Raw genomic sequence first — 26242 nt, forward strand, 5'->3', positions numbered from 1 at the left:
AAAGAGTAAACTATATCATTGACCATCTAACTTTTGCCTCTTTTTATTTTGACCATCATTTTTAATTTTTTTCAATCATGACACTCAACTATTTAAATACATTCACTCAAGTCACTTGTTAACATTTAAAGGATAATCTGCCGTGAGAGATAAAAAACTTAGTATAATTACACATTTGGTCACTATTACTTATATATTTATCAATTTAGTCCTAATGATAATAAATTAAACTAAATTTAACCCTCAAATCAAATGATACCATGTGTACAAAACTTGTTACTATCCTAATTTATTTTAATATAATATATTTATTTCCTACCAATTAAAGAGTGACATGTGTCACCATGAGAGAATAAAATTTTGAGCGTTGAATCGAAGGCAAAGGGACTCAAAGTTGTGTTCCTTTGGTGATGAACAAAAGCTCAACCAAGTCACAATTCGGTTTAAAATTGACTACATATGGTATATATTCTATATATTAGTGTAAACTTAATTTTTTTTAATTTTTTTATATATTTTAACTTAAACTCACATAAAAAATTAATTTCACATCTTAATATTATCTTAACTTATTAAATATAGTTTATTATTATTTTAACTTTAGAAATATATTTTATTTTTATCTTAACTTAAAAAATATATTTAGTCTATATATATTATTCTTATCTTAAATATTTATATTTTATTATGATAATATTTTAAAATTAAGATAAAATATAATATATATTTTTTTAGTTAATATAAAAAAATTATTTTTATAGTTTAAATAAGATTTTTAAAATTAAAATAAGAATAAAATATAAAATTTTAATTAAATTTAAAATAATATATATATATATATATATTTAAATTAAGATAAGAATAAAATATATATTTTAAGTTAAAATAAGAATAAATTATATTTAATTATTTAAGGTAAGGATAAAATATATTTAATAATTTAAGTTAAGAATATAATTTATGTAATGGGTTAAGATAATAATAAATATAAATTTAGCAGTTAAGATAAGAATAAAATATTTTTTATGTTAAGATAACAATAAAATATATTTAATAAGTTAAGATAAAAATAAAATATATTTTTAATGTTAAAAATGAATTTAATTTAATATGTGAATTTAAGTTAAAATATATAAAATTTAAGATTTTAAGTTTACACTCTATTAAGTATATACTAAATTTAGTCAATTTTAATCAAATAATTACTTTTGCTCAATGATTCAATACCCAAGAAATCTAAGATAAAATTTATTGACCCTCATTCTAGCTCTCAAAATTTCATTTTCACAAGAAGGTAACACATGTCACTCTCCGATTGGTGAAAAATAAATTTATCATAAAATCTTACTTTCGTATGCATCTTTGTATACCAAAAATAGATTGGATTAATGATTTTGTGACCAGCAACATTTATAGTAAACTTCAACGTTGAAACCAGTGTTGCTTCATCTAGGTACTCTTCCAAGGGGTGGTCGTAAATCATCAAGACGAATTGTTGCTTCGAATACTTGCGCTAATGAATCTCTTACTGACTTGAGCCACCAGCAACAATTGGGCTCTCCATGACAAAGCAGAGGTAAATTAAACCATCGATACCCAGCAAAATTACTAACTCTGATACCATGAAAGGAGATCCAAAAAATTCTACCTCATAGAGTGCAATGAATGAAAAGAAACAAAAATCCAGGTTTCATAACCATTTTTTAAAAAAACAATTAAGTTTAAAAAACAATTATGAATTTTATTTGAAAAATTGACGATTTGAAATTAATTTGAATCAAATTGATCAGGAGTTGCCATCAAAATTTAGGTTAGGTAGGTTGAATACCTAAAAACATCCTATTAAACAATTTTATGGGAAAATCATTTTTTTAAGACAAAAGTTGGTCTTCGTTTACCTAAAAACTTGATGTAACGGGTCCGAGAGTCGATTATGTGTGCGGAAGGATAAACACCCCCACAACGCCCAAAATTGATACTTAATCGTTTACATATTGTCGTAAATGGTGGAAATCATAAATCGAACCTAAAGTTAAAATATGATCTGTTTATTGAACATATTAATTTGTTTCAAATTTTTTATTAGGAAAAATTCTTTAATTTGAAAAGAAATATCGAGATTAGCAATCCTCCATCGGGAAAGCTATCTCGTCTATTTCTTTGTCCAAAAAGAATATTCCCTCCTCCAGAAAAGCACGAATCGAATATAAATTGAAAATTAACATTTGCATAAAATAAATTTCTATTTAGAGAAATATGCATTCCTTTATTTGTCTTAAAACAAGAAGTGAATTAATTAGTAAAAAAACTCAATTTATTTCATGTTCACATTTTGTTCGAACGTCGTATCGGATTACACCACTTCAATCAAGTGGTGCTTTCCACGCCCATTCTTCAAATAACGCTCTTGAAACTATTCGAATAATAGATCAATAGATAAAGAAAAACATTGAAAACAAATACAATTTCAAATCTACAAAATAAACATTTAGAACACATAGAGTTAATAATGTATATCTAAAATAATACATAGAGTTGCAATATACAAAATATACATAGACATGAAGGACTAGAACAAAATAAAAAAAATTATCACATATCAAAATACAAATAACAAAAATAACCATATTTGATGATTTAAGGGACCAAAATAGAACTAACAGAAATTTGAAGTGTTTAACAACAAATATAAATTAACCAGAACCACAATCGAATACATGAAATAATATGGGTACCATGAACAAAAATAATCCATAAATACAGTTAAGGACTAAAATAACCTAAACCAGAAAAATAAAAGGGCACTTAATAATTATACCTAAATGCATTCCTGTTAAAAAGGTGACCAAAACAAAAGATGTATAAATCATAGGGTCTGATTAAAAAATAAGCAAATGTAATACACCATATGACTTGGGGACCTAAATGTAAGTACTGAAAAATAAATACCTGTAAAGGAATATAATAATTTCATTTGATGGTGGAATCACAATATTATAAAAAAAGGGACCTAAATGGCTATTTACCCCAAAACTTGAAAAACACGGTGATGGGGGTGTAAAACTATATCGTTTTGCCTTGGGCATTGAAGCCTAAACGCAAGGCTTTGTATCTCATCTCCCTCATTTCTCTTTTAGTTTCAAAAAGGGCAAGAGAGAGTTTCTCAAACTCGCTGAACCTACCTTCTCCGGTAGGAGGATGCCGCCACTCACCGACGTCGTTCACGGTGGCTGGAAGAAGAAAAACTTACCCAAACATCTATCTCAACCCCCTTAACTCGAAACCCAACCCTATTCAACCCAAAAACACTTTAGAGCCCTAGATATAAGCCTTTACCTCTCGAAAAACTTAAACTCCGATAACCCTTGTTCTTTTTCCCTCTCTTCTCTCTTTCCCTTGTTCTTTTTTCTTGTTCTTCCGACCGAGGTATGATGTCGTTCTCCTCTCTTCTCTCTTTCCCTTGTTCTTTTTTCTTGTTTTTCTCTCTGTGTTTTTTTCGAAAGCTTCATTTTCTTTTTTCCTTTTTCGAAAGCTTCATTTTCTTTTTTCCTTTTTCGAAAGCTTTCTTTCTCTCTCATTTTCTTATGTCTGTTTAAAAACTCCCACAATCTTTTCGTTCTGCCGCCCCTTTAATCTCCTTGCATGTGGACTTGGTGATTGCTTAATGTCTGATGAGATAGGATATCATTATCCTATCTCCTTTGATTGACATAGTAGTATATGATCTGGATTTTTTTTCATTTTTATGGGTTTGTTTGAAATTGATTTGTTTTTTACTGATGGATTGATTCTGTCACTGTTGACGATGACAATGGGACTGATCAGCTCCGATGGAAGCAACAACGAGGGTGAAGCTCAGCTTGACCGGCGGCTGGTTGAGATCATTAGGGTGAAAACCTTAATCCTTGAGTGATCTGGACGATTGGATGCGTCCAGATCCAATGACTGTAGGTAGGAGGCGATGTTAGAGCAAAGAATAAACCCTAGTGGTTTCAGTTTGTCAGGTTGGGCTTGGACGGGTCGGGTTTCAGTTTGTATCATTGAGCTTCAGGTTTAGGCTCCAGTTGGGTTTCTGGATTGGGCATGCGTATTTGTAATCTGGGTCTTTGTAAATTGGGCCTTTGGGTGGACTGGTTGTAACTTGGCCTACAAAAATATAATAATATTAAAATAATAATAATAATAATAATAATAATAAGTTATTAAAATAAAACCCGGACAAAAATGGGTGTCTGCATCTGCCCTTCTTTGCACATTCTTGTGTTAACAAGAATAAGACAAATACAACAAGACAACAAGTTTTTGTATGGTTCTCCCTTTTTTCTACGACTTGATATTGAAGACAACTATGTTCATCCGTGATGAAGATTTATGGTCATTTTTAGGTTAATTTGGAGATAACACTGCTCCTACACGATGAGGATATCGGGTCGGTGGATGACACTGTCCCTACGTAATGAGGACATTTGGATATCTTTAGGGATAATAGAGATAACACTGTTCCTACGTGATGAGGAATTTTGGCTATCTAAGGGTGACACGGCTCCTACGTGATGAGGAGAACTGGTCGGTGGATGACACGGTTCCTATGTGATGAGGACGTTTGACCATCTTTAGGGATAATGGAGATAACACAGTTCTTATGTGAAGAGGAAGTCTGGCTATCTAAGGGTGACACTGCTCTTACGTGATGAGGAGATCTGGTCGGTGGATGACATTGTTCCTACGTGATGAGGACGTCTGGCCATCTTTAGGGATAAATAGAGATAACACGATTCCTACGCGATTAGGAAGCCTGGCTATCTAAGGATGATGATTCTCCTACGTGATGAGGAGATATGGTCGGTGGATGACACTATTCCTATATGATGAGGACGTATGGCCATCTTTAGGGATAATTTGTTTCAAGAGAAACTGTCTCAAGCGAGATAAAATTTATTTCAAGAGAAACAATCTAATTGTTTTTATGTTTCAAGAGAAACTGTCTCAAGAGAGGCAAAACTTGTTTCAGGAGAAACAATTTCAAAGGTTTATTAATTTTGTTTCAAGTGAAACAATTTCCAAATTTTCTGTTATGAGGAAAATATTTCTACAACGAGACGAAATTGTTTTGAAAGAAATAATCTCAAGTGAGATTAATTTTGTTCTAGGTAAAACAACTTTGAAATTTGTGTTCCGAGGGAAAATGTCTCAAGTGAGAGGAAAATTTGTTTTTAGGAAAAGCAATCTCAAATGTTTGTGTCTTAAGGAAGACTGTCTCAAGTGAGACAAAATTTATTTTAAAGAAAAACTGTCTCAAGTGAGACAAAATTTGTTTTTAAAGAAAACAATCTCAAGTGAGATTAATTTTGTTTCAAGTGAAAACAATTTCAAAATTTGCATCTCAAAGAGCGAGATAAAAATTGTTTTGAGGGAGACGATCTCAAAGGCTTATAGACTGCCCACTCCTGCATGTTGAGAAAATTCTTCTAGAAGATCTTATCATTGACTTCAGGATGTCAAAATTGTTCCTTCATGTTGAGGACATTTGATCATCACTATAATTTGATTTCCTGAAATATATATATAAAAATGATGCATTTATGAATGACTATCTAGGATGTTATGATGGATGCCAAGATGAAGTTTATTTTATGTGTTTGATTTGATGAATTTTTGAATTTGTCCTCATGAGAGGGAAAAATGTCTTTAATAAAGACAAGATTTCAAGTGAAATTCTTAAAAGTATCCTTATGAGAGGGAAAATCAATGTCTTTATTGCACATGATGATGAATGTTTGATACAAAGATGCAAATTCATGTGATGTGCATGTTTATGTTGATGTATCTTTTCTTGATCAATAGTGGGAATGATTGCATGGGCAGTCTTCATTGTTTGCTTGCACCAGCATGCATCCTGGCAAATCTGGACTCATGACAATTTCTTCTTTCCCCATCAAATTTTTCCCCTGATAAAAAAATTGGCTTTCTCTGCCTAAGCTTGTATAGAAATCTAGTAGAGCTTCCCTCATGATACTATCTTCATCACTTCCAGATGGTTTTGAAAAGAGAATCTATCATTCCAAGCTTTAGAGATTGTGCATGCACAGTCGTCCTGTATCAGGAAATCAAAGACCACTACCTAGAGTTCATCATCACAATAATTGATTGGAAAATCAAATTGCCCCAGAGAGTCATGATACACATCCATGCCAAGGATGATGGTTTTAACCTTACAAACAACTAGATTTTAAGATGTTTGCTCAATTACTGACATCAAATTTAGTCCTCCAAGTTTTGTATTGATTCTTAGAAGTAAATTTGTAAGGTATTGATCATTGACCATGGTTGGAGCCATACACAGTGTGACTCTGCGAAACTCGACAAAACTCATAGAGAACATAATTTTCTTATTAGGTAAAACACAAAGGAGAAACTACGGAGCTCCCGGAAGTTTGGATGTCCTCAAACATTTGGCAACTTATTCATCCTTACCTGTGGCTTCTCTCTAGATATTTTTCAACCAGGAATGCTCTTTGCATTGTGTTTAGGGCTTTTTTATAGCGTTACAAGGACACTAAAGAACAAATATCAGTAGGAATATAAGTGGAGCGCTTTGGCTTGCCATATTAATGCATGGGAAATTATCAGAATAATACAACTGTATGTTGTGATAATGGACAACACAACCATATATAGTAAGCTCCACTGTCTCTTCTTCACCATTTTCATTCTTCTCACTTTTTTCTGACTCTTTGATGTATGCTCAATTCAACGATATTGTACTTTGGATGATATGAGCCTCCAAAAATGCCCATACATTCATCATTTCTTGTTTCAACACTGATTCTGAGTATGAACTTTGTGTCTGAAAGCCACATGTCAATTACCAAGGCCTATTCTAGAGAGATTATCTTGTTTGAAAATGTTTTTTCTTCTTCTTTTATTTTTAAAAAGTTTTAAAATATCAATTCAAAGAATTTTGAAAAATGTTTAATCATAAATTTTGAAAAAATATTGGCATTTTCTAGATTTTACAATTGAAAAAAATCATAAAGCAAGAGTTCATTTGATATCAATGAATTAATTACACTTTTAATCCTTCAAAATAATTTATAGCTATTTGACAAGTGTCAAGATTAATCCTATCTTTGAGGTATGGTTAAGAAATAAGAGGATAAAATGTCTCAGGTTGTTGTCTTTGGTCAAAGGTATGTCATTCTTGTTTATTTGATGTTCACTGATATGATGGAGTAGCTTCTATGCTCATCTATTGGAAGTGTTCTCCGGTTCTCATCTCTCCTGATCACATTCGGATTGTGCATTGCCTTATCAAGGGATTTGTGATATCGCCTTCTATACAATAGTTGCACAGTCTTTATATTTGAGCCACCTTTTCAAATTTCAACTCGAATCCTCCTTTGGTTTCATGGTGTTATTCAAAATTTTACGTCTTGAACCCACTTTGTCATTTTTTCTCTATCATGCATTAAAGATTTTAGAAAACTTTTTGTAAATAAAAGATTAATCATGATGGGCGGGATGAGATCTGAAGATAGTCTCTTCTATTTAGAAATCCATGATGATTAGAAGGGACTTTTAAGGCACGTAATGTAGGTTATGGTTCACGGTTATGAATGAAATGTATAAATAGGCCCAAACAAGTGTTTAAGGGTAATTGAACCAATGATCAATTCGTTCTGTTGTCTTTAATATTTTCTTGCTCAATTTGAATCTGCTCATATGCGTCTTTTATTTTCTCTAGATGTTCCATGATTTTATGGTGAATTGGTTCTAGATCCTTGAACTAATTGTACTTGCTCAATCTTGTGATTTGAAGCTTAATGAGTCAATCCTATTGAAATACTCAATTTATTCTCTTTCCTCATTTTCTTTCTTTTTCTTTTTTTTTTCTTTTTTTTTGTTTAGTCCTCGCCTTGATTTGATCTTTGAACACTTTGTATTTAGTTCACCTTATGGTATCTTATCTCGATTGATGTACTTCGCTCATGCGAGCAGATTTTCTTCACCTTGCCCCTAGCGTAGAGGATGATCCTTGGTTTAGGTTGAATCAGAAGAAAATGTAATTCAGGTTCAAATGGGGACACAATTGATATATATTTTCTCCTTTTGTGAAGGGATAATGAAAGAAAGTCGTTTATCATTTCATACACATAAGTTCTTGCAGAAGAGGTATCCCCAGGAGTATAGATATTCATGATTAATCTAATTCACTTGAAAATAATGTAATTAATGAATGATAGAATTATTTCAAATTAATTTCCTTTTTTCGGCTTCTTTCTTCTAGCATGTCTCAATTGTTCAAGCTCATCTTCAGAAAATTGATGCGATATGCCCCACGTTGTGTCTTCTTGTAGGAAGGTTCACGTTCAACTGAACATATTGTACTCAATGTCTTTAGGTTTTATTGGTAGAAAAAATGTCGGTTTTGCATCTAAGAAGACGATGGTGTGACCTTATTGGCTCAACAAAAGGTAAGGGTATGACTTTTTGTGTTTCAAAATAGATAAAGACAATGTTTTAAAGTCTCAAAGAAAGGTAATGTCAAAATTTGGTCTTTTGGTAGTGACCACGAATTATTCTGAGTAAATAATCGAGAGATTTTATTTTTGGTTTTAGATGGTATAAAAAGGGTCTAATCTTGTCAAATGTCAAAAATCAATAATTCCTGAAGAATTAAAAGAATTTCTAATTCATTCGATATTCGAAGAACTACAAGATTAAAATTTGTTCAATTATTCAACCTTAGAAGGTAACATAAACTCAATCATTAAAAGATTAAAAATAAATTATACAAATATTAAAGAAAGAACAAAAACGAGCTCAAACAAAACAATGCTCTTAATGCAAGTGGTAGATACAATTACTTCGTGATCAATATCGGAATGCCTCATCATTCTTCGAATATTCATGCCCCTGAATCAATAAGGTTTTGGACCTTGCTTCAATGTCCCACAGTTCTCAATAGAATGCTATGAGCTTCCTATGTGATAGTTTCATACGACATCAACATCGTAGCCCTCAGGATATGGGGACTCTTTTAGCTTGGACTGAATAATAGTCACAAGATTCTTCTCAACCAGTGTTGAAAGTAATTCCTTATAGGTCATTGGAAACGAATCAAATTAACTCTTTTCTTTGATCATCCTATAAGGCTCAGCCCTACGACCGGTTGAATAGGCTCTCACTGTACTGATTTTAGCTTCTTGTTTTAATTGTTCAAACCTTACTTCTATTCTTAATGTGGTTTCACATGATCAGGACCACTTCCATCGAATCATCCACGGATTAATTCCATGTTTTTATGAATGATGCATGTGAAAATGCTTGAATAAATGGAATGCATGTGAAAATGCTTAAATAAATGGAATGCAGGTGTAAAATGCAAAAATACAAATGCAGATGCAAAAAATGTTGATCCCAATGATGAATATCGTAGAACAATATTCACCAGAGATAAAAGCCTTCACATTACAAGATAGTCCATTTTACAGACATGCTTTCACTTATATGTTGAGTCTAAATTGGGTTAGTGCTTCGTCTCGGATCTTCATCCATGAAAATGATACCCCTCAAGCGCTTTGTAACCTAACTCCGTTAATGTCTCATGCGGTGATGAAGTCAGTGCGTCGCTTCTTGGTACTAGCGATGAAATGATCATAGATAAGACTCTATTGTTGGATTACTCTTCCGATCAATTGATTATATTTCCTATCTCGAATGTTGCACGATCTTCGAGCAAGTCTCCTTCTTCTACTCTCTAAACTTCTTTTAGCCCTCAGTACATTTCTACGTACGCGACTGCTTGATTTTCTCTTAAATATCCCCTTGTGAAAATTTTCTCTTAAATATCCCCTTATGGGTCAACACTTTCGCATTATGTTATATTAATGAAATGCAATGCAAAAAGGATGAAAACGACACAAACAAAAGAAAAGAAATAAGTTAGTACGAGCAAGATAATCAATAAAATTAAAAGATGCTATCTAAAGATAAGTATAACACCTACCCAATCATTATATCTACCCGAGCATGCTTTCATTAGTTAACAATCTACCCAGACATGCTTTCTACCCAATTGATTTATTTCAAGAAAATGATCCTAACCGCATGGTATCTGATTCACATGCTTTTATTCAACAAAATTTAAAGCAAAAAGGCAAAGGTTCAGAAATGCTTCTCCTTTGTGCACACTTATTTTGGGTACCTACTGACGGACAGAGGTTCGGTCTGGCTATACCTAGGGTGACCGTTCTACGGTTTACTATATGCATGGTTTCAACACTATGAGGAAAGGGTACTCGATTCGTCATTGCTCTCGGTGCCCACTTGGGCTATTAAACCCTCAATCCTAAGCCATTACAGGCATAAATAGATCGAGTTCAATTTGAGGGGATTCACTTCCTTATACCCATACGAGGAATAAATCCCTACGAAGATATAAGGCATATGTATCCTAGGGGTTACTTGCTAAAAATCATACGAAGAATAAATTCCTATGAGTGTAAAGCATTCACTCCGACTTACTTGGAACGAAGCTCAGGTCTAGAGCTTATGTCATGCAAATGCATGTGATGTGTGTAAGGAGGAACGTACAAACCTTTGTCTCACACAGAAACGAAAAAAACTTGACAGAAACCTTGACAAAGCTGAAAACATAAATTAAAACGTTAGTGAGATAAAAATACAGAAATTAAAAAAGTTTCAATAAATGGATCATAAGCTAACTATAGACTGGAACTCATAATTTCCACCACAACGACAATATGTAAGCGACTTACAGCCTAACTCTCTAAAGTGTCCCCAACGAAGTCGCCAAGCTATCAGAACCATTTATTTTTAAAAACAATTAAGTTTAAAAAAGAATTATGACTTTTATTTGAAAAATTGGTGATTTCAAATTAATTTGAATTAAATTGAACAGGAGTCTCCATTGACCTTTATGTTGTAGGCCGAATACCTAAAAACGTCCTTTAAAACAATTTTAAGGAAAAAATCGTTTTTAAGACAAAAGTTGGCCTGCGTTTACCAAAACACTCGACGTAACGGGTCCGGGAGTCGGTTACACGTGGGGAAGGATAAACACCCCCACAACGCCCAAAATTAGCACGTAATCGCTTACACATTGTAGTAAATGGTGGAAATCATAAAGCGAACCTAAAGTTAAAATATGATCCATTTATTGAACATTAATTAATTTGTTTCAAATTTTTTATTAGGGAAAATTCTTTAATTTGAAAATAAATCTCGAGACTAGCAATCCTCCATCGGGTAAGCTATCTCGTCTATTTCTTTGTCTAAAAAGAATATTCCCTCCTCGAGAAAAGCGTGAATCGAATATAAATTAAAAATTGGAATTTACATAAAATAAATTGCTCTTTAAAGAAATATGCATTGCTTTATTCGTCTTAAAATAAGAAGTGAATTAATTAGTAAAACAAACTCAATTTATTTCAAGTTCACATTTTGTTCGAACGTCGTATCAGATTACACCACTACGATCAAGTGGTGCTTTCCACGCCCATTCTACAAATAACGTTCTTGAAACTATTTGAATAATATATCAATATATAAAGAAAAACACTGAAAACAAATACAATTTAAAATATAAAAAATAAATATTTACAACACATAGAGTTAATAATGTCTATCTAAAATAATACGTAGAGTTGCAATATACAAAATACATATAGATGAAGGACTTTAACAAAATAAAAAAATATTACAGATCAAAATACAAATAACAAAAATAATCATATTTGATGATTTAAGGGACCAAAATAGTACTAACATAAATTTGAAGGGTTGAACAAAAAATATAAACAAACCAGAACCACAATCAAATACACTAAATAATATGGGTACCAAAAACGAAAATAATCCATAAATACAGTTAAGGACTAAAATAACCTAAACCATAAACATAAAAGGGCACTTAATAATTATACCTAAATGCATTCCTATTAAAACAATGACCAAAACAAAAGATGCATAAATCATAGGGTTCGATTAAAAAATAAGCAAATGTGATACAACATATGAACTGAGGACCTAAATGTAAGTATTGAAAATAAATGCCTGAAAAGGAATATAATACTTTCATTTGATGGTTGAATCACAATATTACAAAAAGGAGGGGACCTAAATGGCTATTTACCCCAAAACTTGAAAAACACGGTGATGAGGGTGTAAAACTATATTGTTTTGCCTTGGGTATTTAAGCCTAAACCCAAGGCTTTTTATATCATCGCCCTCATTTCTCTTTTGGATTCAGAGAGGGAAATTCTCTCAACCTGCCTTCACCGGCAGGAGGAAGTTGCCGCTCACCGGTGCTGTTCACGGCGGCTGGAAGAAGCAAAACTTCCCCGAACATCCATCTCAACCCCCTTAACTCAAAACCCAATCCTATTCAACCTAAAAAACACTCTAGATCCCTAAATCTAAGCCTTTACCTCTCGAAAAACTTAAAGCTCCGACGACCCTTGGGCTTTCCGACGTTCTTCCGATCGAGGTATGATGTCGTTCTCCTCTCTTCTCTCTTTCCCTTGTTCTTTTTTCTTTTTTTTCTCTATGTTTTTTCGAAAGCTTCATTTTCTTTTCTGTTTTTTTCGAAAGCTTTATTTCTCTATCGTTTTTTTTGTCTTTTTAAAAACTCCCCCAATCTTTTCGTTCTGCCTCCCCTTTAATCTCCTTGCATGTGGACTTGGTGATGGCTTGTTGTCTGATGAGATAGGATATCATTATCCTATCTCCTTTGATTGACAGAGTAGGATCTGATCTGGATTTGTTTTCATTTTTGTAGGGTTGTTTGACATTGATTTGTTTTTTACTGATGGATTGATTTTGTCACTGTTGATGATGACAACAGATTTATCAACTCCGATGGCGATGGTGACGAAGGTGAAGCTCGGCTTGAGCAGTAGCTGGTTGAGATCATTAGGGTGAAAACCCTAATCCTTGAGTGATCTGGACCGTTGGATGGGTCCAGATCCAACGGTTGTAGACAGTAGGCAGCGCTGGAGCAGAGAAGAAACCCTAGTGGTTTTGGGTTGTCAGGTTCGGCTTGGACGGGTCGGTTTCGGGTTGTATCATTGGGCTTCGGGTCTGGCTCCAGTTGGGTTCTGGATTGGGCCTGAGTATTTATAATCTAGGTCCTTGTAAATTGGGCCTTTGGGTGGACTGGTTGTAACTTGGGCCTGCAACAATGTAATAATAATAATAATAATAATAACATGTTAATAAAAATAAAACCCAAACAAAAACGGGTGTCTACACTAGGGTTACAACAAGACTAAGAGAAAGTAACTGGATTAAACTTTGTTTCATTAATCATGCTAAGCTGGTCAAACCCACTTCTAAGGTTATTACAAATCAAACAATACAATTTTTTGAAGCAAATTCTGAACAAAATGCAATTAAATAAACATTGATGCTTTGATTTCAAAGTTTTGTCGAGGAGAAATGATATAAAAGGAAAAAAATAACTTTCTAAGTTTTGATCTAAGAGTTAAAAAAATAGTCTAAATAGCTCCCTTTAGAGAATATATCAGATTATTGGAAAATTTGATTAGTTAGTTATCATTATTATTATTTCATTTTGGTTTAAATAAGTCCAAACAAAGTCATTAAAAATGAAATAAAATTGTCAAAAATGTCATGTTACATAGAAATGTGATATTGGCTAAGGAAGGCATAATATTAATAAAATCTTGACACTGGTAAGCAAAATAATTTGCCAAAAAAATGCAAAATAAACAATTCAAAAATAAGAAAAAATATAAGCAGATTTAAGTTAAAAAAAGGACAAAAATAATATACAGATCCTGCCAAATAAGAAAAATTTATCCTAAACTAGCCAGACTCTAACTGGTTAAAAGAACATAATATAGGGATCCATCTTGCATGGCTATTGATTCCCAAAAGCTGAACCACCTTCGTGGAAAGAGCCCATAATATATGTATAAATCCCAAAACATACATAGATTACTGCTGCCTCTTCACTCTCCGGCCATGATTCAGAGTCTTGGATTTCTATGCTCTTTCTGCAGAAATTTGATCCACATTACCGAGACTTTTGGCATACTTAGGCCTCCATCGGGTCCTCCCTCTCACAATCTCAGCCCCGTCCTCTCGGAGCAAGTGCTGGCAGTTAATTTCACCAGAATTTCTGGTGTTCTCCACATCGGAATCAGGGACAGCAGTTAGCGAGTGCAGCACGCTGTCCCTCCCACACTCCCTCCTATACTGGAGAGTGATGGCGCAAAGCTCGCGACTCTCCAAGATTGGCAATGGTGCACTCTGCAAGTATTAACTTCCGGTTAAAATGAATGTAAACACCAAACATATAAATGGCTTAATTCATGCAGATTTGAAGAACACAAAATGCAATTTCATACTAGCCAAGCAAAGTCATCAGCACATAATTTGTTTTTATCAGTAACTGCAACGTTAATCACTTCTCAGAAATGCTATGGTAAAGCAGTTATTTTTTTCTTTTTTCTTTTAAGGCACGAATTTCTGCTCTTTCCTGAATAAACCAGAAGTCAAGGTAAAATAGTTAAGTCTAGCCTGTTTCGAACTTTCTAGGCAGAAGCAAGTTCCAGCTCAGCATCAGAGGTACTAAATTGTTATGATTTTGGTTCAACTGTTATCACCAGATGGGAAGACATAAGAGAGCGCAGGTTCAAAAGAAAATCCTTAAAATGTAACTGGAGGGAGTCTACCTCAAGGATCCAGCCAATGTACTTCACATTATTCACATGCTGGTTGACATCCAAGTCACTCCATTTAGGCTGCAAACGAGAAATAAAGCGTATTGTGAAAGCAACAAATGAACAGAGAAAGATAACTGTAAGTGCCGAACGCCATAATTATACAGAAGAAGAGAGATGGGAGCAGCAGGGACTTACAGTTAAACCTTTGCACACATATTCAGCCGATCTGTCATCTAGTTTTACTAGTTTCTGGCTGTCCTCAGCCAGAACGGGATCAGAATTCATAAACAAAGGTTCTATTTCTCTACGAACCTCTTCTGGAATTTTAGATAACCTTCTAGTCAGTTTATTCATCATCACCCACACACTGCACATTCACCAAAACCAAAACAGAGGGGACCCAGATTAGTCACTCAAGAAACACCATTGAAGAATGTGCAACCAAACCAAAAATACATATGGGGGAGATGGTAGTTCAATGTGTCCAGGGAAACCAAAATATCAACTCATGTATCGATTGAAAACACATTAAATGCTAGCAAAACAAATTTTGAAATATTTTACAGTTCAGTTATTTCATATTTTTGCTATTCCTACATTTTTCTTGTGAGAAGAGCAAATTTGTGGCACAAAACAACAGATTACGACACAAAAAAATGTAAAAGTTTGTGGTCCTATTATAAAGAATGCCCCACCTCGTGGCTTCTGTTAAAATTTCACCAGTTTCGCTATTGCTGACAAGCCAATCTCTTCGCATCCCATTCTTCCCAGATGCACTGGCCCAAGTGTCTACTTGAACAACATCACCCCTACATGACAGACATAAATAAGTTCAATGTTCACTAATACAAATTTCAAACTACTCATAATACATCAATAACTAATAACTTTTGTGATATATAAGAAAGAACGATGCCAAAACAAAATTCAATCTCTCATTCATTGTTGGTGGCTAGATTCAAATAGGGTTTAGGGTTTATCGTCCTTCTCTTATTCATTGTTGGTGGTTAGATTCAATTGTCTTCAACTTTATACTATGACCTTTTAGCTTAAACAACATACATTCACATTTTAAGGGGAAAAACATGAACAGGTGAGATGTAACGCAGATAATTAACGAAATGCAGAACATTAACATTCACATTATTGAATATAGTCTTATGGAACAAATCAGTCATCAAGAGTCCATGTATATATTGCCAAAATTCAAGAACTAAACTAGTTAGCGACAACACATGCCAGATGCCTTAGGCTCTGCTTGGTATTAAGGATAGGAAGAAGCGAGGATGGAAAATTTATCAATCTGATAGTTAAGCTACAAAGTAGCAAAGTGATTATGAATCTTAATCATTTGATTAACAAATTTACTCACCCCTTCATCCTCCATATAAAATTTGTATCAACATAGCATCACGATGCTATAAACAACTATACGCAATGCGGGTAGAGCAAAAGTGGATTATTATGAATTGTTGCTATAAGAGCAAATCGTGTGCAAGAAAGTACATCTTACCAAGTAGGATAGCGATCAATCACAACTTGCATCCGCGTAACAACCCATATTAGGTTCTTCTTGCACATCTCAGGGGTTGCACCAAAACCTTCTCCAAGCAGTCCAGCACTTCTACAATGATTTATAGCCGTTTCCTGTCAAATATGAGATATTAACGAAAGTTCAGGCTTATGCAATATCTCTACATAAAAAATTACAAAAAAAATGAATAAAATTTTGGTTATCAATGTTACTTGTTCAAACATTCTAGCCAAAGAGGTATAACTCTACCTGCAAATGATTCATTAATGTCTCTATGGATGCTGTTCTATCAGCACCTATCTCATATGATATAATCGAGAAGTTCTGGTTGTAAATAAGACCATCCTGAACAATCTTCCCTATGCCAAATGGATCAATGACCATGTCAGGCCGCCTTGGCTTCCAATCAAGCATCATCCACTGCTTCTCGGCAGCCAAGAAAATGGTTGTTATAGCAGAAAGAAGCATGCTCCAATCAGGCAACTGGTTGATGAACGTTCTGGGAGGAGAACTCACACCATCCTTGAAACTTTCCACAGGACTCGTCACAACTGTGGAACCATTTATATTTATATTTGGATGGGCTTGAGCATTTGCCTTGACCTGCAAGCTTCCAGAAGAAGCCAATGGTTTCAACTTGATGCTTTCGAGGCTAGTAGAACCCGTTCCATGCTTCTTGTTTTTCGATTCAGAAGGGTCCGGAGAAGAAGTGACTGGAAAAAATGACGATGTAGCAGCAGTGGAAACCATGATTTTATAAATTAAAAAGAAACTTCTATCTGCTGAAATCCCTTCTTTTGCAAAAATGCAAGCTTTTTAGACAAGCAGCTGGTGCATGAACCAACTGTATCACATATATTAAAGAATCAGAACATTTCCAAAAGGCGCACTAACAATAAATATAGGCACAAAAGTGTTCAGATTTTGACTAAAATGAAGATGGCATATTCAATATTTTGAAAGCAGGTCCAACCTTTTCCCAAAAAAAACGTTATCATGAAATGATAAAACAGGTTCCACCTTTTTCAAAAAAAAAATATTTTCCAACTATAGAAAATATATTTTATTTATTAATTTAAGGTGATTACAAATTATTATCTCAATCATGTGGCAATAAATATTATATTTAAATCCAAGAGCTGACCTTTAATTATTAAAATCATTTTGTTCGTACCAATAAATAATATATAAATATATATAAAGAGGTTCTTAATCTCCGAAGATCTAGCATTCTAAAAATTACACTACTTAAAACAGAGAGCTGCTGTATATATGTCACTCAATAAATAAATCAGCGACGAGGAAAATATGTCGCAAAACAGAGATGGAATCGCTGGAAAGAAGAAAAGAAGACGATTTTAAAACTCTAAAACAATGGTAAACCGATTTTTAAAAAAGGAATAAACAAATGATTGATGAACAGCAACCAAATTTGCCACAAGTTACAAGACAATGGAACATTCTCCAAGCAATCTTTGCAATTTCTCCATTTCATGAGAAAATTACAACAAAATACAACTTAAAGGGCATTTGGTTTCCGAGAAAATGAGAGAAAAAGATTGGATCTCCTATGGCCGCCACCATCATTCGAAACCTTCCGAGAAAACAATAAAACAAGACATCCACAACTTCTCGTTTCCTTTGTCAGCAACATTTCAACAGAAAAAAAACTTACAAATTTGTTGAGAAAAGACAACTTCCACGTCCCTACCTCAACGAAGAAAAGTGAGAAGTTTCCCTGAGAAAGTGCAAATTGTGTTAAAAGGATCCGTACCTTCTAAGGCTCGCGATCAACTTCTGTAGTCTGCTTTTCCCCAACACTTTGTTCGCTCTCCTCTTTTTTTTTCTGACCTCTTTCAAAAAATAAAAGGGTAAAATATAGAGTTGGTCACTTTTGTTTCAATTTTATAAATGAATGGTCACTCCATTGCCATCTATATATATTGGCATAGCAGCTTTCCCTCTCGAATCAGATCAGTAATCCTCCAACAATTAAACTGCAAGAAGGTTAAAAAATCCGTTTCTCTATTCGTTTTTCCTTCTTTGCAGTGAAAATGGCAGAGCCTGCAACAGCAACACAAGCAGCAGCACCAGCAGTGGCTCTGCTGAAAGATGAGCTCGACATAGTTATACCAACCATAAGGAACTTGGACTTTCTTGAGATGTGGAGGCCTTTCGTCCAGCCTTACCATCTCATCATCGTTCAAGATGGTGATCCTTCCAAGACCATCAAGGTCCCCGAGGGATTTGACTACGAGCTTTACAACAGGAATGACATCAATAGGATCCTCGGTCCTAAGGCTTCCTGCATTTCCTTCAAGGACTCTGCTTGCCGTTGCTTTGGTTACATGGTCCCCAAGAAGAAGTATATTTTCACCATTGATGATGACCAGGGATTTAAATAGCGTTCAAGGTCACGTTTTCGGTCGCGTCGCGTTTATCGCAGTTGCGGATATAACGGATGCAATCGCGGTTACTGCGAGTGTCGAGGTTGTGAATTTTTTTAAAATTCGCACAATTTATCATAAAATATAATAATTATACTTGATGACTCATTTTTCCATCATACATTTTAAGGTAACAACATATGCTTCTAACTTATAAACGGTAACAAGTTTACCACATTTTTTAATTGAATTCTTAATCTAATTTAAAATCCAAGATCCATACACCAAAATACAGCATAAAATCCAAATTATAAACGGTCCATTGCTTTAACAACCCAAAAATTTAAATACCCAAATATTCACCCAAATTGAACCCCAAGCCCAAATCTTTTCCTTGACCTAGACTAAGCCTTTGTCTTCTTCTCCACGACAACACTCCAACAATCCTCATCAGCAAACACATGCAGAGAGCACCAAAACAAAAGAAAAATTAGAAAGTCCTAAAAGCAACATGTAATTCTCAAACAAAAGCAAGAAACCTAGAAAACATAATCCATAAACAATGCAAATTAGAGCTTCAAAAAATAGAGGAAAGTGGCAGTACATACCATCTTCAGCAAGTGAAGAAGAAGAATGAGCATAAAAACGAAGACCCATTTGCTTATCGACTAGCTCTCAGCCATTGGTAAGAGGCTTAATCATTTTCTCTAGCTTTGTTTGCTTTTCTCTCTCTTTAATATTTGCTCTATTTTGATGATGAGAACAAGCAATGGCAGTGGGTTTCTTTTAATCGAAAACTTGTGGATAACGAGAATAGCGTCCCGTTATCGACGATATTTGTCGTTAGACGCTAAATTGCGGCCGCGAAAGATTGTTATTGTTGTGATTCCGCCACCCACCGCAATTTTTCCGATTATCTGTTTCGGACAGCGGCGCTACCGTGAAATAGCGGCCGCCAGGGCCGTGGCTAGGTTTCGGGAGGCCTGTATAAATTCTTATAAAGGGGCCCTATTTTTTAGATATATTCAATTTCGGGGAAACAATAGTGGCGTTTTTTTGAAAAAACGTCGCAATAGGTCCATCTATAGTGGTGTTTATTGGAAAAACGCCACTATATATATACTTTTTTTTGGGGGATTTTTTGGGGCCCTGCACAATACTAGTGGCGTTTTTTTAAAAAACGTCACAATAGGTCTATCTATAGTGGCGTTTATTGGAAAAACGCCACTATATATATACTTTTTTGGTGTCCCATTTTTTGGGAGCCCTGTGCGGTTGCACAGTTCGCGCCGCCCTAGCCACGCCCCTGGCGGCCGCTATTGCGGTTGCGCTCCGCTTTTTGATTCCCTGATGATGACTGCTTTGTAAGTTCCCTTCTATTTTAGTCGATTTTTTGGATCTCTACATTGATTTGAATTCTTGTGGTGTTTTTGTAGTGGGTTTCTGTTATTTTAATCTCCTCTGTACCCTTCATTATGGTGTCTACAAAGTTCCCTTCACATGGAGTGCACTTTTGGCAGCTTTGCACGTTCCTAAATCATGAAAATATACCTTACAATTATTAAGGGACTGCTTGCATTGTGATGTACAGCTATGGAATTTTAAAATCTTGGATGTTATATATTCATTTTATATGATGAACATCAATCTGCAAGTCAAGATCTGAGATTTGGGTCTTGTTTTTATTGTTGTTAGGTTGCTAAGGACCCATCTGGCAAAGCGATCAATGTACTCGAGCAGCACATTAAGAACCTGTTATCCCCGTCCACTCCCTTCTTCTTCAACACCCTGTACGACCCGTATCGGGAGGGTGCGGACTTTGTCCACGGATACCCCTTCAGCCTCCGCGAGGGTGTTCCGACCGCTGTCTCTCATGGCCTTTGGCTAAACATCCTTGATTATGATGCACTAACCCAACTAAACTTAATATTGTGGTTTGAGTCTTGTATTTGATTTTATTTATAATTTTTTACATCTATTTATAATTTTAAATTTATTTTATATGTCGTACCCTTTTCATCCCCGTACCCTGTACTTTTAGAAATTGTCGTTTCTTGTCCCCGTTCCCGTATCCGTATCAGTGCAACATAGCTTCAAACCAGATAAATTTCCTATTCATGCACCAAATGCATTAAACTAGCAACATATAACCGAAAATGTAGAAAAATGTCAAAAGAACGTACTTACATTGCAATGAGAAGCTACTGATGCCAACCAGATGTTCGTGGCTTCAAATCATCGTCTCCAAAGAAGAGGGAAGAAGATGGGGTTGAGAGAAGAAAACATATAAAAAGGGAAATTATAACTTTATCCCTAAATTACTTTGAATTTATAAAATGATCCTTATTAGTATTTTATCTGAAGTTCACAGGTTAAAGTAAAAATTAAGTCCTTTTACTAACGTACTACGTCATCAAACTAACAGAAATTAACATCTCAGTGACCATATATTAATTAAAATAAAATAAAAGTGACCACATCTTAATTAAAACGAAACAAAAGTGACTATGTATTAATGTTTTTTTGATCGAGTGATCATACTTTTATAAAATTGAAACAAAAGTGACAAACTCTGTAGTTTATCAAAAATAAAAAAGGGTAAAGTACACAAATGGTACACTAGTTATATGATACTATTTTATTGAGTCTCTTGACTATTAAAAATTACAAAATGATCCTTGGACTATAGGGAATTTTGTATTAAGTCTTTTGACAATTAAATATTACAAAATGATTACTTGACTATTCATTGTGTTTCAAACTCGTCCTTCTTCATTAAAAAAATAACGATTATCTAAGGGACGCTAGCATGTTGTTTGAGATATGATAATCGTTTGAGATTATGAGATCAGATTTTATCGTATCTCAGTAACGTACAACTCATACTATCGTCAATATTTTAACATAAAAGAACGAGTTTGGAACATAATGAATAGTCAAGTGACTATTTTGTAACTTTTAATAGTTAAGGGACTCAAAAAATAACTCCCTATAATTGGAGAATTATTTTATAACTTTTAATAATTGATTGACTTAATAAAGTAATATTCTATAATCAATTAACCATTCATATACTTTACCCAACAAAAAAAAATATTTTTTAAAATTAAAATAAATAATGTAAAAAATTAACATTTACTTTTAAAAATATAATGTGTGGTTGGAAGATGATGTTCAGCAACATCGTTTATATTGCGTACATGTCTATAATATAGATGATAGTAAATTAGATATTTTATGTTTTCTGTGTTTAATTTTAGTCATGAATTTAAAATGGTTTTAGTCGATTTGTTTAATTTTAATTTTTTGATAGTTTGACTTGACAAGTAATAACTAAAACGTGTTTTTTCTTCTTCTTCTTTCGATACGGGGACTCCTGGAATTCAAACTTCAAGAATAGCAGCAACACCATCAACAAATCCAACACGATGCCATTGGAGGTCCGCGAACAAGATTAATTCATGCCGATAGCCAACGTCACCTACATCATGCGTCGTACGCTGTCAATCCCTCCCTATGCTAAAATCTCCAAAGAAACCATCCAGGAATCTGTCTATGAGTTCATCAGTTCCATTACACAATGAGCGCAGCACTAGACCATCACAGTCAAGGACGTGCCTTGGGTTATGGAAAAGTTGGGTTTTGACGATTACGCCGAACCCCTCATTGGTTTCTTAAACCGTTATACAGAATCCGAGAAAGACATGACTTTACTACCTCATCTTGAAGCATGAGATCGACCATGCACCGATGACGATGCCACCCTTTAACACCCTAAATTTATCGGTGAAATTTCGTCGGGGCTTTTGCCTTTGGATGCCACCACATCACTACCAATCCCTTTATAGGTGGTTACAATCAAGATGATTCGGGTGTTGACGCCACCGCCATTGGATCATATCTGCAGGCTTCGACAATCAACTTTGATCCAATTCGTAAGTTCAAATGTCTACTTAACTATTGTCAGATTTTATTTTCTATTTAAATGCTTCAACTAAATCAATTAGTGTTAATGTTTAATGGAATAGACAAGGTGACAGTTAAAACATCGTGATATAATTACACAATCTATCCCTGTTACTTATATATTCTATAAGTTTAATCTTAATTTTAATAAATTAAAATAAATTTGACTCTCAAAATAGAAGGAAAATAAATCCACACATAATGAGGCAAAGGTAATCAAACCAAAGACCCATAGATGAAAAATCAAGCATCAAACCATTAAATCAAAACAATCATTTGCTACACTTTAGACAACAAATAATATAAATCTTATATCGTAGTATATAAATTCTTTATTTAAAATTAATAATATTTCATATATCTTAAATTTCAAAAAAATATTTTATTTTTGCTTTAACTTATTAAATATATTTTATTTTTATTTTAATATAAAATATATGTTTTCATCTTATTTTATTTCTATTTTAATTTAAAAGTATATTTTATTATTATTTTAATTTTAAAAAAATAATTTTAAAATTCACTTAAAATATATTTTATTATTAAGTAAAAATATACTTTGATGTTAAGATATTTAAAAAATAAATATATACTTTTAAAAGTTAAGATAATAATAAAATATAATTTTTAATTTAAAATAAGAATAAAATATATTGTTAAGTGAAGATAAGAATAAAAATATATTTTTATATTGAAATAATAATAAAATATTAAATATATTTTTAAAAATTAAGATAAGAATAAAATCTATTTTTAAGTGAAAATAACGATAAAATGTATATTTTTATATTAAAATAAAAATAAAATATATTTAATAGGTTAAAATAAATGTATTTGATAAGTTAAGATAAAAATAAAATATATTTGATAAGTTAAGACAAAAATAAAAAAAATATTTTTTAAATTTAAGATATATAAAATATTATTAATTTTGAGTAAAGTATTTACATACTAAGATACAATATATATATATTATTTGTTGTCTAAAATATACCAAATGGTTAATATGATGTCTAACTAAAAAGAATTGATCTATGACTTAACATAGGGTTTTTCTCTACCCAAACTTAGGGTTTTCGGTCACTTGGAATGTTGTTCACTTCTGTTTTATTCGGGGTTTTGGTTTGAGTGTTTGGGATTGGTGTGACGGGGGACATTGATAATGAGTTTGAAAGGCTAGATTTAGGAGTGGAGGAAGAGGCGTGTAACACCCTCAGACCGATGCGGGTGACCCGATCCGATCTCAAGTGTCACATTAGGGACACCAGAGCGACCCACTGTAAAAATCTCAAAAAATTAAAATTTTTGTTAAAGCACGTAAAATCGTAAAACAATTTATAATTAAAATACAAGTTCAGAGAACCATTCATTTATTACAGACATAAATAAAATCGTACAAGTTTCAGACTCAACATAAAAATTAAATATAACCTACATGACCCCTAATTACCCTTGTACCATATTCTTCATCCCAAGCCAAAGGAACTCCCATTACAGATGTCGATAGTTACACTGGATCAATTTTTTTCAACCTGAAAATGAGGGTACAAAAAATTATCTTTGGGAAGCTCAGTAATACAAAACTACTAAATGATGTTGAAAGACATGCAGATGAATGGAAAAACATAAATTTCCCTTATTAATTCAACCGTCTACATGTTTTTGGGATGAGATGAGGTTCCACTAATATTTTTTCGAGTAAAAGACATGAAATATCAGTTCAGAGGAAATATTCAAAGGACCAAGTTCAAGAGATCGAAATAGGATGTCTAGTGTGTTCCAACAAAATAGAGTAATGTATATATATCCTTTAAAAACATTAGTAGTGTAACATCCTGAAATTCGGGTCAGTGACTAAAATGAGAATTTTTGAAATTTGGTGATAAAAGTAGAATAGTTTAATAGTTTAATGACTTATTGGAAATATAGTTAAAGGTTGTTTGGTAATTAGTGAATGAATTAAAGGGTAAAATGGTCAATTTTCAAGTAAGATTTTTATTTCCCTTTATAAGATAAGGGAACCACGTGGAAGAGGAGAGAATTCTCCAGAGTTTTCTTTCTTCTTCCTCCTCCCGTATCTCCAAGCTCAAAGGTGAGTTTCTTTGTTTGTTGATTAATTGTTAATTTTAAGGTTGGGTTTTGATCATTAGATGATAATTAAGCTTAAGGAAAGCTTAATTTATCTTAAAACCATAAGATAAAGGAGTCAAGAATGATTAAAGATTAGAAGTTTTTAAAGGAAATCTTGAATGAAAGTGGATAAGTTAAATTTGACTTGTCAAGGGTCTAATTAAGAAGTTAGAAGCCATATAATTGGAATTAAAACATGTTGCAAAGTTAGTATAATTCTTGAGTTACATATGAGGAATATAATTTTGGAGTTAAAGATGGTTTATATGGAGATAAATTGGTTTAAGCATGTGTATATGAGTTAAGAACATGAGAGGGGATGAAAGATGAAGCATTTGAGTTGATTTGAGTGGATTTTCGGGCTTAAAAATGAATTCTGGGCTATGTGCATCGATGCACATTCAATGTGTGTATCGATTCACAGGAAGTGCATCGATGCACCCATTAAAAATGGAAACATCGAATGCAATTAGTGCATCGATGCATAAGGAGTGCATCGATGCACATGTAAAGGGATGCATCGATACACTGTAGAATGCATCGATGCACTTCAAGGGAAAATAGAAATAAACCTTTCTTTTGGTCTAAGAAATGATATATTAGAGTATATTAATTGGATACTAATATGTATCAATGTATGATTATATAGATATCGAACACGAACAAGTTCCAGTATGATCATCAAGTTATGATTCGATCGAAAGAAAAGAAATAATAAAAGGGGATCGAAACTTAATTAGGCCAAGGTGAGTGCATATTAGATAGTGTGTTATGTTTAATGAAAATAAGACTTGCGACAAGTCTATTTCCTATAGTAGAATGCATGAACTCATTAATATGAGCATATGTTTGACATGATACATGTGTGTTATTGATTATCGCATATGTTAAATGATATGTGTGAATACAATTTTATATGATACATGATAAATGTATATAGTATATGTGAACACAGTATGATATGAAAAAGGATATAAGAGTATTATGTGATTTATAGAAAACATATGTGAACAATAAATAGCAATGATATACATGTTATATGAATACAAGAGAAGTGTTATAAGTTACGTGATAGATGCATATGAAATCATATGAGCTTATATGATATATGATATGAAAGTGTACATGTGAAAGGATATAAGTGAAAATGCCTATGTTATATGTCATAAGGGCTAGAGGTATAGTTGGCATGCCAAGAGTCGAGGGTCTACGCAGTCCTTCGGGATATTTCATAGTGGTACTTCGGGACAAATTCATAGCCCCTAGTGGGACCCCATACGAGTTATGGTGATAGCATAGTGCACAACCTCAATAGACTTACATATCTACAGTTCTCACATGTATGCATGGGCTAAAATAAAGGATATAATATGAGAAAAAAAATGCTATGTGATACTATATGTTTGTTTGGTAAAATGATGTGTACGTATGTGAAAGTATGGTAATAAGATGATAAAGTTATGAAGTGAGGGATGATATGTGCGCATATGGATAATTATTTTATAGATGAA

General features: G+C 33.3%; 2 protein-coding genes across 3 annotated transcripts; one reads left to right on the forward strand and one right to left on the reverse strand.

The window, feature by feature from the left end:
• Window positions 1-13986: 13986 nt before the first annotated feature.
• LOC120144613 (palmitoyl-acyl carrier protein thioesterase, chloroplastic-like) lies at window positions 13987-17999 on the reverse strand. 2 transcript variants are annotated; one of them, XM_039158645.1, is made up of 7 exons: window positions 17960-17999; window positions 16498-17092; window positions 16228-16361; window positions 15410-15523; window positions 14910-15081; window positions 14724-14792; window positions 13987-14298 (listed from the first exon to the last, which is right to left on the reverse strand). In XM_039158645.1, exons 2-7 carry the CDS (start codon window positions 16996-16998, stop codon window positions 14032-14034), a joined length of 1257 nt encoding a protein of 418 aa, XP_039014576.1. In that variant the 5' UTR covers window positions 16999-17092; window positions 17960-17999; the 3' UTR covers window positions 13987-14031. The 2 variants fall into 2 exon arrangements, with proteins under 2 accessions (XP_039014576.1, XP_039014575.1); XM_039158644.1 differs by having other exon boundaries at window positions 17950-17980.
• Window positions 18000-18222: 223 nt separating this feature from the next.
• LOC120144720 (UDP-arabinopyranose mutase 1-like) lies at window positions 18223-18653 on the forward strand. The gene has a single exon (XM_039158719.1). It carries the CDS (start codon window positions 18303-18305, stop codon window positions 18651-18653), a length of 351 nt encoding a protein of 116 aa, XP_039014650.1. The 5' UTR covers window positions 18223-18302.
• Window positions 18654-26242: the final 7589 nt, after the last annotated feature.

The sequence above is a fragment of the Hibiscus syriacus genome, unplaced genomic scaffold, assembly GCF_006381635.1.
Source record: "Hibiscus syriacus cultivar Baekdansim isolate YM2019G1 unplaced genomic scaffold, ASM638163v2 tig00110890_pilon, whole genome shotgun sequence".
In the NCBI taxonomy this organism is placed as follows: Eukaryota; Viridiplantae; Streptophyta; class Magnoliopsida; order Malvales; family Malvaceae; genus Hibiscus; species Hibiscus syriacus.